General features: G+C 37.5%; 1 protein-coding gene across 3 annotated transcripts in view; it reads right to left on the reverse strand.

The window, feature by feature from the left end:
• Positions 1 to 1018: 1018 nt before the first annotated feature.
• CD44 (CD44 molecule (IN blood group)) overlaps positions 1019 to 19901 on the reverse strand; it is a 78746-nt gene continuing 59863 nt past the window's right edge. For all 3 annotated transcript variants that reach the window (XM_080344971.1, XM_080344972.1, XM_080344970.1), the window contains 3 exons: positions 9645 to 9767; positions 7816 to 7894; positions 1019 to 2804 (listed from right to left, as the gene is read on the reverse strand). In XM_080344971.1, the coding sequence (XP_080201097.1) occupies positions 2588 to 2804; positions 7816 to 7894; positions 9645 to 9767 (419 nt within the window). In that variant the 3' untranslated portion in view covers positions 1019 to 2587. The remainder of the gene's footprint in view (positions 2805 to 7815; positions 7895 to 9644; positions 9768 to 19901) is intronic.

Genomic DNA, 19901 nt, shown 5'->3' on the forward strand with positions numbered 1-19901 from the left:
ACTATTTCTAGTTAAAATTTAGAGATTTTATTTTCTTCCATTCCGATTAATCTGTTAAATAAATATGCAAATATATCAAGTGCTCTCTATAAAAAACACATGCATACGACACAGAACCCCTCAAATATGAACTATATAACACATATGAAATGGCCATCTAGTTTTGAAACTAGAATGAAAGTTAATTACACATGAATCACATGACAATCTAAGAAGAATCAGCATATATAAAATAAGGGCATTGCCTTTGTAAAGAGAACTTGAGCATTTAAAAATATATAAAGAAGACAATGAGTGTTGTCCTTGCATATATAGATACTGAACATTAGATAAATTAGGAAGGAATTTGTGATTTTCTCCATTAAACATCTGAATAGGGAGATGAATAACATGACACAGCCTTTTTTAAAGAAAAATCTAGCCTTCAAGACAATTAAATATCTCCTTTTGATTGAGACCAATATTCAATTAGGATTTAAAGAGAGGAATAATTCCTACTCTAAATCTCCACATTTACTAAAATCAGCACATAACACCAGTTTAAACATGGCCTTCAATAGATAATTTTGATTTATAATGACAAATAGAAAAACTTGCTTAAAAGCATTGCAGGAATTAAACAGAAATCAATGTAAGATTAAACAGACTTCCCATTACACAGTCTAGTATTAAAATACATGAAAGGACTGAGGAGTTTGATAGTGGACTGTGATAGTGCAAATCACCTTGACCCCATTAGCTTCAGCTTGTTTAGACACCTTTGGACCACGAGCTGTGTGACTGTTCATAGATGAAACATGTTGACCTACATAAAGTCAGAAAAAGTCCTATGTGTACTTTAAAATCACACCCTATCTTGTGACCTTTTGCCCAGGCATAAATTGCACCTGAGGATATATGCCTGCAAACATCAGCATGCTGAACAACTCAATGAAACACATGGGAAGCTGCTAGAGGTCTGTGACTGAGAAATATAATAAGAAGTCTTGTGTTTTATGTTACAATAAAGATCAGTGCTTGCTAATGTTAGTATTCAGCCAGCTGAATACTCATCCCTCAGATTGCTTCAGATGGAGAACATAAAATAACGTGCTTTAGCAGAACAGTTTCAAAGACAGGTGCTATGATCCACTTGAATAAACCTGCTGCAGGATGCTACCCATCCCACAACTGACACAGACCACTAGTTGCAATTACCTTAGATTGGTTTTACTTGCAATTTTTTAAGGCAGTCCAGTTAGCAGATGTCATTCTCCTTCCATTCCCATATGCTTTCTTAAAAATTACACAGATCACTGGTAGCAAATAATTTTCATTCTGACAGTTCACATCAATACAATGCACAGCACAATAGCTTAATAAAACACTTTACGTAACAGACACATAAGGACAAAACAAAAGCATAAAACAATGCATCTGCAGCTAGTTTACTATATTACATGGCTGGAAAAGTTTCCTTTAATTTTCTCTGATCTTTTCAGTAGAATTAGAACTTCTGGTACCAATAAGCAAGAAAAGTTTCTTTTGGTATTTTTAAAAAAGAGAGAAAAAAATGTGGATGAAATAGAATTCAGAGGAAGTGAGAGAGATCACAGAAAGGTGACTTTTAAGTATCATCAAACTGGTTTAACATAATAGTTATATGGGAAAACAGATTTACCAGGCTCAGCATCTCCTAAGTAAAATGGAGCAGAAGAAGACAGAGACCTATTCTTCTGAAATAAAAGTCATCTTCCCTCGTGACCTCCAATTTGTGCATGTGTGATAGAGCTGGGGTCATTCTGTTTTATTCATTATCCTAACTAACAGACTCATTAAAAACATGGACAAACTGTGACCAATGAAGGAGGGAGGGGGAAGAGCAATGAACACCTCAAATTCAAGAATAACTATACAGATTTTAGGATAATAAACTATATAAGTTTATTATGCATAGGCTCATATTTTCATCTCTTTATTCCCCCTCCCAGGAAGACTTGCCTATAGATATTTAAAAATAAAGGTAAATAATTTTTGCACTTCTGGGTTTCTCTCTTTGGAGACCAAGCCATAAATCATTACAAAATGTCACTTGTTTATACTGGCAGAGTTTGAGTGCACCTACTGCTCTTCCTGGCTGGAAGGCATTTTCTGGAGGATTCTGGTGTTTTAGACATTGTATAGAAGGCCTTTTTAGTTTAAATTTTATTTTTGCCCTTGACATTTGTGCCTTACTTACTTGTGTGCGATGGCAAGTTTGGTACCTTTAATGCCCGTAAGATGGAGTGGCTGGATACTTTTGTAGCTCTGGCTGGTGAAGACCCTCCCTCTGGGAACAATGACATAACCTTGTATCCCTCCTAACAATGAAGACACAGTGAGTGTCCTCTGTGTAGAAACTGAAAACATGCAACACTTGGGGCATATTTCTAAAAGCAAATGTTATTTTTTTAACTCAGACACCATTTTAAAGTTATTAAAAATGAATAAACCTTAAGTTTAATTATGTTCGAAAGACATCAGTAGCACAGTGCATTTGTGAATTGCTGTCCAAGTTCCATGAGATTTTGATTTCCCCAGTTCTAATCTACTTGGCAACTTCATACTATTACACTCCACTCTTCATGTCAAGCTCCTGATGATTTTGTGTTTCATCAGTGGTCAGGAATTCATCACATGCTCCTGTTCGGTCACTTGACTGTTCTCTATGAACCAAGTGCACCATTTCTTGTGATTTGCTGGCACCTCCGTTTAATCCACTTGTCTTCCTGTCTTCCACTGCCCCTTTGCCGTTGTTAATCACCAGCTTTTTCTTCTGCCCACATCTAGAAAAGAAAAAAAAACGAAATAAAAACTATAAATGGCAACTAAGAAGAAAAAAAATGAAAGTCAATATTTAGGAAAAGATGCTTGGAAATGAAACTTGTGTCTGCCAGTGCAGAGGAAATGAAAATCATGTTGGACAGACTTATACAATGCAAAGTGTAAAGTTTCTCCATATTGCATATTTTATTTTTGAAAGCATCCACCTTTATATGCAAAAAAATTTGGCAGGAGCTCACTAATTCAGTCTGTATCTATCACTACTACAGATAGAAATAACTTGCATTACTGAAAGCTAGAAAAGATGCATAAAGAGCTGTCTGGATGGCTGAGCTCAAAGTGTGGTGAATGGAGCCAAATCCAGTAAGTGGCAGTCACAAGTGGTGTTCCCCAGTGCTCAGTATTGGGGCCAGTTCTGTTTAATATCTTTATCAATTATCCAGATGAGGGGGTTGAGTGCATCCTTAGTAAGTTTGCAGATGACACTAAATGGGGTGGAAGTGGATCTGCTAGGGGGTAGGAACGCTATACAGAAAAATCTGCACTGACTGGATCGTTGGGCTGAAGCCAGTTGTATGAGGTTTAACATGGCCAAGTGCTAAGTCCTGCCTTTGGATCACAACAAGCCCATGGAATGCTACAGGACTGGGGAAGAGTGGCTGGAAAACTACCTAGCGGAAAAGGATCTGGGGGTATTGAACAGCCAGCTGAATATGAGTCAGCAGTGTGCCCAGGTGGCCAAAAACACCAACAGCATCCTGGCTTGTATCAGGAACATTGTGGCCAGCAGGACTAGAAAAGTCATTGTTCCACAGTACTCGGCACTGGTGAGGCCTCACCTTGAATAATGTGTCCAGTTTTGGGCCCCTCATTTTAAGAAAGACATCGAGATGCTAGAGAGAGTTCAGTAGAAGTCGACGAAGCTAGTGAGGGGCCTGGAGCACAAGTCTTATGAAGAGCAATTGAGGGAGCTGGGGCTGTTTAGCCTGGAGAAAAGGAGGCTGAGGGGAGAACTTACTGCTTTCTACAACCTGAAAGGAGGTTGTAGCACGGAGGGTGTTGGTCTCGTCTCCCAAGTAGCAAGCAATAGGATGAAAGAAAATGGCCTCAACTTGCGCCAGGGAAGACTCAGACTGGATATTAGGAAACATTTCTTTATGGAAAGGGTTGTGAAGCAGTGGTGGAACAGGCTGCCCAGGAAAGTAGTGGAGTCACCATCCCTAGATGCTAGAGTTAGGTTATTGTTGGACTTGATGAAGTTAAGGGTCTCTTCCAACTGAAATGGTTCTATGATTCTAAGATTTTCTAACACTTGGATATATCCATATTTATGAACTTTGTATATATCCCACTATAAGGATGGGAACATTATAAATACAGACATGGGAACATGCCTTTGAAAATGCTGAAATTCTTGTGACAATAGAAAATTTGGATGAAGCTCTCACCTCATTATACAAGATAATTTTTTTTCCCATTTGTATTAGCATGTCAGGGCTAGAATCACACCAACAGCAAGGAATTATGGAGAACTACTCTTGCTACTATCAACAGCATAACTCCTTATGGTATTAAGGTAGGAAATAGCTTTTAAAATTACACTCATTTCAGTGCTGCCCAGTAAAATCTATATGTAGCTCTTAATGAACACTCTTTTTCCTCTCGTCCTCTTTTGAAATTTGCCAGTCCAAAACTGATGTATGCTGGTCAATGTAGGCTAGGTATTCTTTAGGGTAGTTAAAAAGTACTAGTTACACAGCCTGTCAGATTTGCCCCAGACTGTTAAAATGGTTCTCTTCCTACACAGTGCTGAACAGCCTATTTGTCCTTGAACAACCATGTTTAAACTGAATATACAAAGGAGAGCTCTCTTAAGAGGGATAATGTCTCTGTGAAAGTGTACTTTAAAATGTTTTCTTCTTACATTAAGCATATTTTGCTTGAATGACTAATTTGGCAGCTCAGTTCTTTCTGAAATATTATTTTTCTCATGCTTACTGAAATGTATGAGTTATTTTAGATCAGAGTTATTTTACATGAGAGTTATTTTATCTGAAGTAGCTCAGTTCACTGTGCTAATGTTACACACACCTTTGGGAATGGCCAACAGAGGCCAGCGAGGAGCTGTGGAGCTCCAAAGTCTCTTGAAATAGCAGCTCATCATGTCATTCCTGACATGATGGTTAAGCTAGGCAGTATATTCTGTTGGACCCTGGAAGGAGATCTTAACACTTTTTACAACAGGTACCAGACAGAAACAATCTTCTTTGCAACAAGAGGAACTGAGACATTGAGGAGCTGGAGCAAGTTCAGAAAAGGGCAAAGCTGGTTCCTGGAGCACAAGTCTTATGAGAAGCAGCTGAGGAAACTGGGCTTGTTTATCCTGGAGAAAGGGAGGCTGAGGGTATTCCTTATTGCTCTCTACAGCTATTTGGAAGGAGGTTTTAGCATGGAGGGTGTTGGTCTCTTCTCCCAAGTACTATAGCAAGCAATAGAACATGAGGAAATGGCCTCAAGTTGTGCCAGGGGAGGTTTAGATGGGATATTAGGAATAATTTCTTCATGGAAAGAGTTGTCAGGCATTGGAACAGGAACAGGCTGCTCAGGGAAGTGGTTGCGTCACCATCCCAGAAGATGTTTAATAGACACGTACATGAGGTATTTAGGGATGCCGTTTAATGATAGTGTTAGGTCAACTGTTGGACTGTTGGACCTGATGATCTTAAAGGTCTTTTCCAACCAAAATGACTCTACGAATAACTAATTTACCAGGACCACATTGAGCCTTGGCCATTTTGCATTTTGGTTTTTGCTTAAGACAACTTACGACAATACTTTTTTTTTTCAATAATTTTTTTTTTTTTTTTTTTTCAAAAAATACTGCATCCAAGCAATTTGCTGTTTACTGAGAAGTCCCAAATACTTGTCTGAAATGTCTGAAATCTCTGCCATACTAATCTCCTAACTAGAAAGGCTAAATCTATTGATTTCTGAATCAGGAAATTAAGTACCTTGAAACTAATGCCCACATTCAATCAGGCTTTTTCAGACAATCTGAATGAGACTGATACTGGAGATGCTGCTGTTAGCATTCATTTTAAAATAGTGCAACTGACAACATTACACAAATAAAAACACAGATCATTCTCACTTCTAAAATAATTAAACGCCTAGCTACCACTGAAATGCTCAACTGTCCTTTCTCGGCTATCCAGTTTTCTCATAGCACTGCCGCAGTGTTAGTTTCAGATAAGCTGACATTCATGTGGAGCATGCTGACTGCAAGGCAACTACCTCTCTATGAATTTTCAGCCTTAGCACTTATCAGAATAGATGAAGAAAGGAGTCTTGACTTATTCGTGTTATCATTTATAATGTGCTAAAGTGAATGAAAAATTCCACTGATTTCAAGCATACCAGAGTATTCCTCTGCTTCAAAAAGTTTTCCTCACAGTGATTAACACATATTACTAGGGTTTAATCCATGCATTTGTACACATACATGCTCTCACATGCACCTTCTCTCTTTGCAACTCACTCCCAGCTGCATGGAAGCTGTAAGTGAAAAATAGGTTTTCCATTAACAGCTCTGAGATTGTTTTGTTTCATGTCAGATGCAACCTATAATTAGCCATACTGGCCCTGTTTATCTGTTCCTATGGTGACTCTGGGTTAAGAAGGAGTAAACAATGGCAGTCTCTACTTTTAAAGGCATAACACAGTAATATACAAATCAATAAGCCATGCTGTTCAGGTTGTATAACTTCATAAGTACTTCACAGAAAGAAAGTTGTAGAGTTTTCTGTCTTACCACATACTTGATAGGTTTCTTATTTCAGCAAGTTTTTAATAATACTGTCAAAGAAGCACTGGTATCATGGATACAGTCATATGGCAAACATACCGGGTGGTATCTCACTACTGACTTTAGCAAAAAATATATCAGTTTTCTCTGTCTGACAATTTGGCATTTAGTTTGCACTGGTTTGTCCCAAGCTTTCTGCACCATGGGCAGGGACTGCCGGGGTTGCTCCCTCACCATGGTGGCAGTGATTTATTCTACCATCCATGCCATGTTTTGGAGGGCCTTGACACTAGTTCACAGAAGCATTAACATGTGCTTTCCTGCAAGACCAGCAGACTAGGAATAAATTTGTTCACTGATTCCTGAACAAAAATCTCCACATATTATATGGTTACTCTTATTAAAAAAAGTTCAAATTCAACTTTCAGGCAGAAAATAGTTACTCTGTTAAAGGGTTCAACTTTAACATTTAAGTAGCAAAAAGCTGTTTAAGATCATTGAGAAGTAACCTCATAACAGCCCCCAGAGAAAATAAAATTAAGAACATTATAGCCTATCTTTCAGGCTAGATTTCTTTTTTTTTCAAATTTCCTGGCTAACTTTGCATAGATCACTGCAACTTTCTATCCCTCAGCTTCTTAATCTGTAAAGGGGAGTAAATAAAACCACTGAGTGTGCTGATAGCAGTGTTAGAATATATCCCTGTGGTTACCAGCTGTAATATTGCTTTTTGTTTAGAAGGAACAAATTAATCCTGTGACAGCAATTGTGTAATACCACCCTTTACACTATACACAGACAACACTATTAATGGTGAAGAATTATACTCAGTTTATCCTGTGGTTGCTACTATGTCCATCTCACATAGTTTTCACTTTAAGTGGACATTATAACATTCCTATTAATAAGTAATAGGCAGAGAATAATTAATTCTCTGTGATCTATATACAGTTAGTTTCCATCTACAAGTAAAGACTAAGTGGTTTATATAGCTACTGACTTCAGATCATTCCATGTAAGTGTGAAGGCCTGTAAGTGTGTGTGACCTGTGCAGGACACAGTGACCTGAGCCCTCAAACGTCAAGTCACAGACCTTTGCAGAGGAAGCTCTTTCCTGTGTTATGGTACTCTGCTCTTTCATGAAATTTTGACACCTCTTGATGAAAAAAATAGCAAGGCAGTGTGTTTTGAAAAAGGGGCTAACTTACCTTCTTCGACTGTTAACAGCAATGCACACTGCAAGAATCAATGCAAGTGCCACAAGAGCAGCAACTATGATCAGCCAATCTGTAGGGAGAGTTGAGAGAGGGGAGGAAAGCATGTTAACATATCTATGTAGTTTTGCCATTTTGCAGAACTGCAAGAACACAAATTATTTACATTCTTTAAACTGTCACACTTTTTTCCTAGTTTGCATGAATGTTTGTTTGTTTTACAAAGTGCTTCTTTGCAAATCAAATACATTTTCATCATTCAGCCATACACAGGCCAACTCAGATGAAATACCCCATCTCCGTTGGCACCTATAAGCACTGTACTTTGATGGAGTTGAATCACTGATTTACTCCAAGAGCAAAAGAAAAGGCTTAGCAATGATACACCTGCAATCCCAGGCACAAAAGCAGGATGACCTTCGGGTAGAGTGAAGTATTCATTTTTTCATTTAAAATCTTACTTTAAGGGGTATTTTTGTAGCAAACTAAAAAAAAAAAAAAAAGTAATTACAAAACTGGAAGGAACCCTAAGAGGTCACATCACCTACATTTCACTCTAGTTGAAAAGGATCCATAGGAAGATAGCTGAGGAATATTCCTTATTGCTCTCTACAACTATCTGGAAGGAGGTTCTAGCATGATATAACAAGAGGAAATGACCTCAGGTTGTACCAGGGGAGATTCAGATTGTATATTAGGAAGAAATTCCTTCACAGAAAGGGTTATTAAGCATTGGAACAGGCTGCCCAGGGAAGCAGTTGAGTCACCATCCCAGTAGGTGTTAAAAAGACGTGTAGATGAAGTTCTTCAGGACATGGTTTAGTGACAGTGTCAGGTTATTGGTTGCACTTGATGATCTTGGGGGTCTCTTCCAACTGAAATTATTCTATGATTTGCTCTTAACATTTTTAGGAAAGGTGATTTCACAACCTTCCCATTACCCTTATACTCTACTACCATTACAGACAGGTCCTCTCCTAAGAGCTAACTACTACATTTTGTTTGTTTGAAACAAGTCTCCTTGTTTAAAAAGTATCATACTTTTCATTTGAAACAAGTTACTTCTTCTAATTGGTTAATTATTATTATTCCATTGCAGAAAACTGATAAGCGTTCTTTTTGTAGTGTACTCTTCTCATATTTCTGTTTAATTTGAAAACTGTGAGTTCTTCAAAAGGTGCTTCAAAGGTTACCTTTCTAAAATTTTCCTTTTGCTCTTCTCTTTTTTTTTATTCAATGTGATTAATGTAATGCCTTGCACTGAACACAGAGCTTCAGCTCTGGAGTTGCTAGGCCTAAGTAGAGTGGGAGAATTACTTTCTCTGTTTTAAAAAATACTTTACTGCTAATATGTTCCAGCATATGTTTGCATTCTTTCACAATTGTATCATGGTGTTGGCTTCTTTCTATTCTATTCTATTCTATTCTATTCTATTCTATTCTATTCTATTCTATTCTATTCTATTCTGCAACACTCATCTATTATTTTCACTGAACATTCTCATGGATATGATACTTTGCGTATTTCTTTATTGAATATTGTCTCATTTCATATCAATTTATAAAGCTTATTTGGATCTTAATCTCATTCTCAAATGCATGATTTCTCTCATCTTGATATTGCTGGAGAATTATATGAGTTATAATATGCGCAATTTTTCAGATTTTCAGACTAGCAAAAATGCTGAATATTATCCGATTCAGAACAAAGCCTGAACAACTGTCCTTGACCTACATTTTCATCTCTTATTTAAGTCCATATTAATACAATTCTGTTAAATTATTAATACAATTTGTTAAAACAAATTACTTCAAAAACTTACCTGGTACCTGGGCTGACCTTAATTGTGGAACTATTTTTGTTGTGGTGGTCTCTCCAGGAAAAGCAGTGGATTCATAAAGTCCCTTGTGTGGTCCTTGATTACCATATATACTGGAGGTAGATCCTAAAGAACAAAATTGACCATTAGGCCAAATGGCCAAATATGCTTACTAAATATGTAAAAGCAAGGTACGAAGACTATGATCTTCACAATTTAAAAAATCATATTCTAGAAAGTTCATACTCAGGTCATTGAAAAGTATTTATACTGAAAACTATTACATAGCCTATAAACATCATACTCATCTGAACTATGGTTAGTTTTAGCATTTTGAATAACAAACCTCGTGGTTTTCCTCTCTTGTCTCTCTCATATGTTTCAGTTTTAATTACACTATACTTTCATGGAACAAAATGGAATTATAATTGCCTAAAAATTTTCTGGAGAATTCATGGAGACATGAATGTTAGCAACTTTCTGAAAGAGGTTTTTGTCATACAAGCCAAACATCTTGTCTATTCCATGGGGAAAAGAGAGGGAGGAAATAGGAAAAAAACCAAACCAAACCAAAACACAAACTTTATTTTTTACTTAAACATAAAAGGGCCCTTCAGAGGGACCTAGACAAATTGGAGAACTGTACAGTCACCAACCAGATGAAGTTTAACAAAAGCAAGTGCTGGATTTTGCACCTGGGACACGGCAACCCTGGCTGCACATACAGACTGGGGAACAAGAGGCTGGAGCAGCTCTGTGAGAGGGATCTGGGGGTTCTGGTTGACAACAAGTCAAACATGAGCCAACAGTGTATCCTGGCAGTGAAGAGGGCCAACTGTGCCCTAGGGTGCAGCCAGCACAGCATTGCCAGCCAGTCGAGGGAGGTGATTGTCCTGCTCTGCACTGGTGTGGCCTCACCTGGAGTACTGTATGCAGTTCTGAGCACTACAGTATAAAAAGGCTATAAAGGTACTGGAGAGTGTCCAGAAGAGGACTACAAAGTTGGTGAAGGGTTTGGAGGGGAAGCTGGATGAGGAGCAACTAAAGTCACTTGGTTTGTTCAGTCTGGAAAAGAGGAGACTGACGGGAGACCTCATCGTTGTCCACAGCTTCCTCACAAGGGGAGGAGGAAGGGTAGGTGCTGATCTCTTCTCTCTGGTGACCAATGACAGAATCTGAGGGAATGGCAGGAAGATACACCAGAGAGATTTAGGTTGGATGTTAGGGAAAGGATCTTCACCCAGAGGGTAGTGGAGGAGTGGAACAGGTTTCCCGGGGAGGTCGTCATAGCCCCAAGGCTGACAGTGTTCAAGAAGAGACTGGACAGATACATGGGGTGAACTACAGAGTTGTCATATGCAGAGACAGGAGTTGGACTTGATGATCCTTGTGGATGCCTTTCAACTCAGAACATTCTATGTAATTCTATGTAACATGTAAAATTACCATGGGGAAATTTTGAAACTTTTAATTTTATTCCTACACAGGGTATTACTGAATTTCTAAAACTCTAATGTATTAATAAAATAGAAAGATAGATCCCTGAATGGATTTAAATATGACAGCTATACATAGAGTGGGACTTAAAATATTTAAAATATATTTTTATAATAGAAAAAATGCTTTCTGTAAACTTACAGGTAGAACCCTTCATCCTTTTTAATAAGTCATGTAATTTGGTTCTAAGATGGTGTTAAATCTTAAATCAAAATCAATACTTCCAGTCTCAAGTATTTGCTATGCTGACCATACCTCTTGAACTTTTATGCAACTACATTTCTGGCCCATGTTGTTGCCACGTGAGTATGCCAAGTCTAAAATTATCAGCAGACCACAGACATAGTGATTTCATCTGGGACTGTTATTTCATTATGACTACAGGAAAGATATTACAAATCTCCACCTCTCTGAATTCTTCCAAAATGTAGTCGAGCAAATTAAGTACTTACTCTAACCAGATGTAAAGTTATTTTTCATTTACTTTAACACATATTGCAACTAATTTCTAGCCAGCGTTTCTGATCTCATTTCCTAAGAGCAGCTGCCAAATACAAAACTAAGAGCATATTTTTTTCCTTCTGTTAAGTTTAGCCAGCAAGTAGTTCACGAATCTTACAGATGTTTTCATTTTTTTTATTAACAAAAAACTTATTGGCTGGTGAATTGTATTGTGTGATCTCACCACAAAGGATAGAGCATTAATTCAGCAACTAAAGGCCCTGATCTAGCCTCCAAGAAAGCTGACCAAGAGGAACATACTGAGTTGTCTACACCACATGTCAGCAGATTATTTTAAGCTGCCTTATATCGTCCTTGAGAAATGACTGAGCTTTTCCAGCATACAGCCCCTTAAAAATGCACACAGACAATTATCAAAATTTGTGTGCTTGGAGGACTGCTACATTCACCGTTTCCCTCCCTTGAGCACTGAGAAGAAGCAGCAGGATTCAGTCATGTCCCCTCCAGTTTTAGCTCTGGGAGGGTGCTTGCCAGTGGCAGGGAGGGATCCTCAAAAGCTCTCAACATTTCATTTTGATTACATACTAGATTTTTTTCCTTTTGACAGTTATTTTTGGGGGTTCCTTCAGTTGCCTGGTTTGCTATTCCATGGACAACAGATCAATCATTAATGTGATGTCAGACCACAACTTAAACAGTGCTGTAGAGAAAAAACAAGTGAAAGAAAGCAGTATAATATACCATACTAAGCCATTCATTTATTCAGTGAAAGCCTTTAACTATAGTCTGCCAATGCATCAATGAATTTTTCCATTCCATTACAGCTATATAGGACAATGTTACAAGTGCACGAACCCTTCAATAAATAAATTCTTTCATGATTATGGTAGTGTAAGTCCCTTGTATAATGTTTTTAAAAAGTATCAAGAGAAGATAAATTAAGAAAGGAAGATATTTTTTAATATGGCTTTATGAACCTTTGCCAGGACACTGACAATGTAGATTCAATTGAGATATTAACCTTGAAAAAGATCTTCAAATCAGTTCTTACAGGTTTTTTGTGCTCAAAACAGGAATGCAGGAAGTATTTTTTATAGTTCGTAATGTCTGCACATAGCATTAAGGAGGCAGCTTGGAATAAATAAGTGAATAGGGTAGCAAAAGTGAAGAAATTAATTTGTCGTAATAGCAAAGCATTATTAAAAATAAATCTATCTGTCCAATAAAATTATATTAAATACATATTTTGCATTTATATTTCTATGTCTATGTCAAAATACTATAACTCAGGCAATTTTGATAGGGTTGTTTTTACTGATTTTTATTTAAAAAATTGAAAAAACAAAATAAGTAGGCCAAATTCTACCTGACAATCTATGAATCAACAATAATTAATTAATTAATAGCAGAATGATCTTTAAACTGTTTGCTGTATAATGCCATAAAAATATAGATACATAATCTTGCTTATGTACAAAGAATGTCCACAGAGCATTGACCAAATTCTACCCTAGGATGGTTTCACTAAATTCCAAGGAAGCACAAGAAAATAGTATTTGGATTAATGTGCACGAGAAGTAGCATTTGGAAAAAAACTCTACTGTTAGGCTGATTATTTGTATGGAAACTGCATTTGGGATTAAGGAAAAGTCCCTTCATTTCCTGTACTATTAATATTAGCATGTGACCACAAACACACACACACACAAAAGAAAGGCTGTATTTACTGTAATAAGTAAATCCTGTTACTGTTAACTGCACTAACTCTATCAGAAGAATTACCCTTTAAAAAAAAAAAAAAAAAGATGTTCACAAATAAAATGTCTATTACAGCTCCAGTAATATAGTTATAATTAACCACTGTTAAGATGCCAATAGCAAATACACCTAGGAAAAAAAAAAAGTTTCACAGAGAATTACCTTTTTTTGATACATATTCAACTAATGTAGAGGGAAGACAGATGGGGGGAAAGTGACAGACAGGTAAGTGTTACATAGCTATCACTTGTGCCCAGCAAAAAAGAAAGAAAATGCTCTCACATATGTATGAGCATAAGGAGAAAGTTTACACTTGTTTGCTCTAATAGCTGTGTTACCACATACAGACAACTAATATGATAAAAAGTTGTTTACAAAACATTGTTTTCAGCCTTTTAGCAAATGTCCTCTGCCCTGTACAGGAAGATATGGCCTTTAAGAACATCTCTTAGGCAGGTTATAGACAATAATAAAAACTAAAAGGGAAATAATAATATGAAAATAATTTACAGTTATGGTTAGAACACATTTTTAATCGATTGCCATTGTCCAAAAGGATAACTGCATGATGGAAAAATTAAAATGCTTGCAATTTGTAGTTCTTACTAGTAGGAAGAGGGGTCTGCAATTGGTCAAGATAATCTTCAATGTCTGGAAAAACTCCAGGTATCCAGTTGACATGGGAACCATCTGTGGTGTTTGCTTGTTCACTTTCACTTCCAGGTGGAGTGTCAGGTGCTAGTGGCTCCTTAGTTGCTTTCTCTCCATTAACATCATCCACAGACTCTGTGACTACCATGACGATGGCATAATCAGCTTTTAAAGTGAGTGCTCACAAAACCACCACCCACATTACTTCCCTTTTTCTTGTACCTCAGCAAGCCAGAAAGTACATCCATATCCCTCGTTCAAAACACAAAAGGAGAGAAGACATGAAGGCTTCCCCTTCCTCTTCCACACTGTCACTGGCTTCTGAAAGACCCTTAAGCACCACATCCATGTTCACCATGTCAGAGGAAGATATTGACTATATAGATATATAGATATATATAGAGAGAGATAGAGAGATATATAGATACCAGTGACAGATGGACAGGGAAGACCTTTAGAAGAGACCACAGCAGCAACAACCTGACCCTGTAATTCAGGAGAGAGTGGCCATACTGCAGCCAGACATGTCTCTCTTGCCTGTCAATGCACTCATGAGGAGGAGTAAGGAATTGAAGGCAGAACTTATGGTATGTGATTCTTCTGTGATTGCCCTGCCCGCACCACCAGAACAGCATACCCTGGTCATGGTGCTGCTACTGAGCCACAGGAGCAAGTCATCCGATTAACCCACCAGAGTACCTCCACCACACCAATCATGGTTCCAAAGCATATCAAGCCTGATCCTGTTGATGCACAAGAAAGGAAGATGTGGCTGGGGATTCAGAATCACCAAAGTGTATGTCTTGCAGACCAGTTAGAAGGCCACCCAGAAACATGCTTCAGCAGAGGACAGAAACTGCCAAGTTGGTACCAGCAAGGAGTCTCTTATGCCTTGTCCAGAAGGTAATTCTATCAACAGCACAGATCCCACCACAGGTTTTGGAACTGCAAGTCCACACCAGGAATGTAGAGCCCCAGAATGAGAAAGATTCAGAAAGGAGCCCATTTCAGAAGAAGTGTCTTGTTTCTCACCAGGCACAAGAAATTAGTATGATCCATTATTCTTACTAGTACCCATCAGAGGAGAGCCATCACCAGCTTTGTTCATACTAGCTGTGGTCCCATGGAGGACCTCAGCCCCAAAGGCATCTGTGGGATGAGCGATGAATTCAGTGACCTGTCCTCGTTCATTATCTAAAAGTAGAGGTGGCTGAGTTGGGTCTTTGTAGTGGGCACCATCAGGAGAGGCAACAGCTGTTACCACAACAATTTAATTAGCTGTGAATTCCATGTGTATGCTGCTGTGCCCCTCCCATTCACACCAAATTTAAGACTCCTGTTCACTTGAAACAACTGCTACCCTTTTCTTACCACAAAAGGGGAAGAGAAGGGAGACCTACTGTCCTTACATACATCATCACTGCTCTCTCAATGCATTGATCACACATTTTAATCCACTTTTTTACTTAATTCAAAAGATTCCCAAGTACAGTGGACAGAGGGAAAGGACACAGAGGTCATGGTCAGGAGAATTCCCTGACTTGCATCCCATGCTGACCACAGATCATCAGCTTCAGGGACACTGTCAGGTGCTGCTACAGTGTGTTTTACACTACTGATTTCCGTACTTACAGTAGAAACTCATTGATTCTCCTCTGCTGCTCAAGCCTCTGTGAGTGGTGACAAGTTACAGAAAATTATAATTCTTTGTTCTGTTCAAGGTAGACGTAAGACCAGATTTCCTCTCAGAATCAGCTTCAAGTTTTGGCTTTACTGAAGGATTTTATCTATTAAAATGAGTTCGTGGTGTGGTGTTTACTGAACCCACCACCCACACTGTTGTTCTCTTCCTTATATGCAGACTAGACTTTTGGTGGCGGTTTTTGTTTGGTTTGTTTTCCTAATGGGATCATAAAGAAGAAAACAAACAGCTTTCCAGCTTCATAACATAAGATGTCCTGCTTTTTCAGAATAGCTGGCTCATGTTGTGTAATGGCAGAAGCAATGAGACAGAAGAGATCTCATCAACCATAAAAGAAATGTAACTAGTTGTCACAAAATCAAAAATAGGTCTTGAGAATTGTCTGTTTAAGAAACAATTAAAGGTTAACTTCCCTCTTATTTCAGGAATAAGTCATATGCTTTTCATATTATGATTGTAGAACATTATTTTGTTGTTAGAAATGGTATGTGTTATACAAGGCTACATCATGGTTGCTGTGTGATGCCAGTTTTGTAAATTCCTTTCAACATTCTATGAACTAAAGGGAAAAACACTTTGATAAAACCTATGAAAAAAGCTCTCTTCCCCCAGATGAACATTCACAAATTAAAAACATGAACCTGTTGATAGACAAATATACATAAATATGAATTCAACTTTATGGTAAAGAGAGTTCGGTAAATTTTATAAGCTATGTAATGAACTGGATGCAACACTATAGATGTGCTTCTCTAAAGAACATAAAACACTAAAAGTGGTGTTGGTAAATAACAAATATTTTATACAGAGCTAAATTTGAGAACTTCTACTACCATCCAGACAGAGCACAGAGAAAATTAATCACTGTATAATTTATGTCATTGTCTTAAAGAGATCAGTAGGTTACTCCTTTCTACAAGTTCACGCAATATCTTTCCAAGACAGGCCATCTGAGAGACAGAGGTGATGAGATATACATAACTGACATTATTACTAGTACCTGTAGTGAAAGACACTTTCATGATTATTCTCTCTGGAAGGAATAGTAATTCTATTTATTATAGCAGGTTGTGTGGCATAATCATATCCCTTGTCCCAACCTGGATACACCAAGGGGTCTTGTGCTGAGTTGTTCTCTTTGGCCCGATGGTTGGAGGCCATAGCTATTATAATGATGGTGCAGCAATTATTAACTCAGTATATAAAGTTCTGTTTCTCATGTTATTCTCCTCTTCGATTCTTGTCTCTATGACAGGCCTTACATGTCTACTACATTTAATGGCAAAGTAAAGCAGATTTGCTTCTTATTCTGCTTTTTGTTTAGAAAAGCTGCCTACTGTCACTAATAGGACTGACTCCTTCCTCAGACTGAGCATACACTTCTCAGAATCAAGATAGCTCATTGTTTTTCAAAAGTATTTGACGCTGTTGACTTGGTATTGGTTGAATATCAAACTAAATCAACTCATGCAGAATTAAGAACAGCAAAGGCAGAAATAACTGCAAGAATATGGCCCATCAGTAAGATTTTAATCACAGAATTTCCGTGTATTGACTTTGGTGTGAAATGAAAGATGAAAGAAAACAAAAGTCCTCTGGAAACCCTTTCACATGAAATCATCACCAGGATTGGAAGAAGATTTACATGTGCTTTAAAGTATCCCAATGAACAATGACAGAAAAAAAGCTGTAGGAGAATGTCCTGGTTTTGTTAAAAAAAAGTTTCTCTTTTAGTGAATTTTCCTGTCAGCTAAAGCTTTCGTATTAGCTGCATTTTCCTGGAGAACCAGATACATGTTTTGGCAAACATAGCAATGGAATGCAAAATTATTGATAAGCATGGATGGACATCTCGCGAGAGGGACGATGAGAAACAAGTGACCAAGAAACTGACCAACCGTGTATAACATTCCACTCACGTGAATACTTCACATAAAAGTGGGAGATCACGAGGATCTTGTCCCTTTTTGCCTTTTTCGTCCCTTCTGCTTACGACCAACATTAGGAGAAGATCTTGCTAGTCGTCCCTGTGAACTGAGGCCTAGTGAGAGAGTGAATCCAGCTCTGGTTGGCTGCAGAGTCTAATCCAGGACTTTGGGTGCTGGCACTGCAGTTGCTGAGACTTTCAAGATTGGTTTTGTATATTTTGTATTATTTTCTCTATTCTTACTAGTAGCATTAGTAGTTTAATTAGTTTAATTTTTCCAACTCTCTTCTCTCTGTCCTTCTTTTCTTCCCGATTGCCTGTCCTTAGTGGGAAGGGGGGAGAAGGAGGGGCAAAAGGGGGAAGTGGGGGAGGAGAGTAGGTTAACAATACATCTGCCAGGGTTTTATTGTCACCCTGCAATCTAAACCCTCGACAGAGAAGTAGTGGAAGAACAGATAGAAACAACAGTTCACATCCCTGGTTCACATTTATTAATACTAACTTAAGTGTTGAGTCTGTATATTCAGGGTTTTTAAAAGTGAAAAAGATTATGAACTTTCTGTTTTGAGTTAATATCTCAATTACACAAGTATAAGGCTGGTTCCAAGGAAACAGTCATTTCTTCTGGGACTGGATGAATGAAATAAGTCACATTAATATATTTGAAGTTGAAAAGCATACTAAGCATACTGGTTTTGAACTCAATAATAATTAAAGTTCTCACTGATAAATGTATTGCTCACTCTTTAATTTGCTGTTGTTCACATAGCAGAAAATGCAGTCAGAAATCACCTGAAGTACCCACCACCATAAAAGATTTTCTAATGAACATTAAAAGGCTTAGAAAAAATATAGACAAAGAAAAAAAAGAGTAACTATAACACTAAGATGAGGATTAGAACTCAGTTTGAAATGTATTTGCCTTAGGTATCAGACATGTACATTAAAGGTAAAGCAAAGGTCCTTAATCAGAGCATGCAAAGAATGAGCTGCACCTGTTACATATACTATAAGTCACCAGCTAGAGAAAGCTACACTACTTCCCAAAAAGAGCAAAACTGGCAGAATATTTATCTTTACATTGAAGCAATGAAATTTCACAAAAAAGGCACTCAGGCAAATGTAGTTCATTATTTTTGTAATTAAAACCAATATATATATTTTCTTTTAAAAATAAAGAAGTTAAAATTAACTAATGTAGGAACACAACTGACCTAACAATACTTCAGAACGTAAGAAAAAAAAAAAAAAAAATCACAAAAATTATTTCTGGGTGATTATAGCACCTGTTCTGGTGCCAGTTGTATAAACTTTTACTGTTCAAAACAATCTTGGACCTAAAAAGACAGGTATCTAGCTATTGGAGGCAGATTGGATAAATCCAAAGAACTCCTACAGGTTGTAAAAACCTTTCCTACAGAGGGATAAGAAGGCTTCCCACAAGACCCAATGGCATGTATTTCTTTACAGTACAATTTAATTTCATGCAATTACCAGGCTGGCCCCTGATCCAACTATAAATAACTGTGCCTCCAGATATTCAGTTTTTCATCTGTTCTTAACAGGTTAAAGCTGTACATCACAGCCAAAACATCCTAAAAATGAAGCTCATATCCAGCTATACTAAAAACAAAACAAACCAAAAAACAAACAAACAAACAAAACCACAAAAAAAACCCCAACAAACAACAAACAAAACAACCTGGAAACTACTCAGCTACACAGCAAAATAGCTAGATAATGTAATCTGTAAGCCTTTGCTTTGAGAAGTTTTTAGGGTTGAAGAACATGAGCACACTTCCAGTATCTCAGTTGGCTACTGGCACTAACACTGGTAGCAAAAAGTTCACATTCACCTGGAGGTAGTATATTATCCTCTGTAGCATATTTTCATGTATATAAATCACTAGTTCCCTTTTTTGTCTTTTGTCTTCAGATTTCACAATTGAAATTTTAAAGTGTAAAAAAGGTGCAGCTTTTTGTCACCAAGGTGGGTCCCCAAGTGTAACAATTCACTCAGTTTTATTAGACTACTGGCAGTGCAAGTTTTAAAATCCCAGAGACATAAGGGAAAGTGGCAAGTAATGAAGATGCAAAATATAAACTTGGAATGACAGATGAATTATATAGATGCCACTTTTGAGGGCTCTAGTACAAATAATATAAAGGTATTATACTGAATTGAGGCTAATGGTACGGGAATTACAACTAGCTGGTCCATAACCGTGTTATACTTCACTGAATTATGTCACAAATCTGAATA

This window comes from Nesoenas mayeri (genome assembly GCF_963082525.1).
Source record: "Nesoenas mayeri genome assembly, chromosome: 5".
Taxonomy (NCBI): domain Eukaryota; kingdom Metazoa; phylum Chordata; class Aves; order Columbiformes; family Columbidae; genus Nesoenas; species Nesoenas mayeri.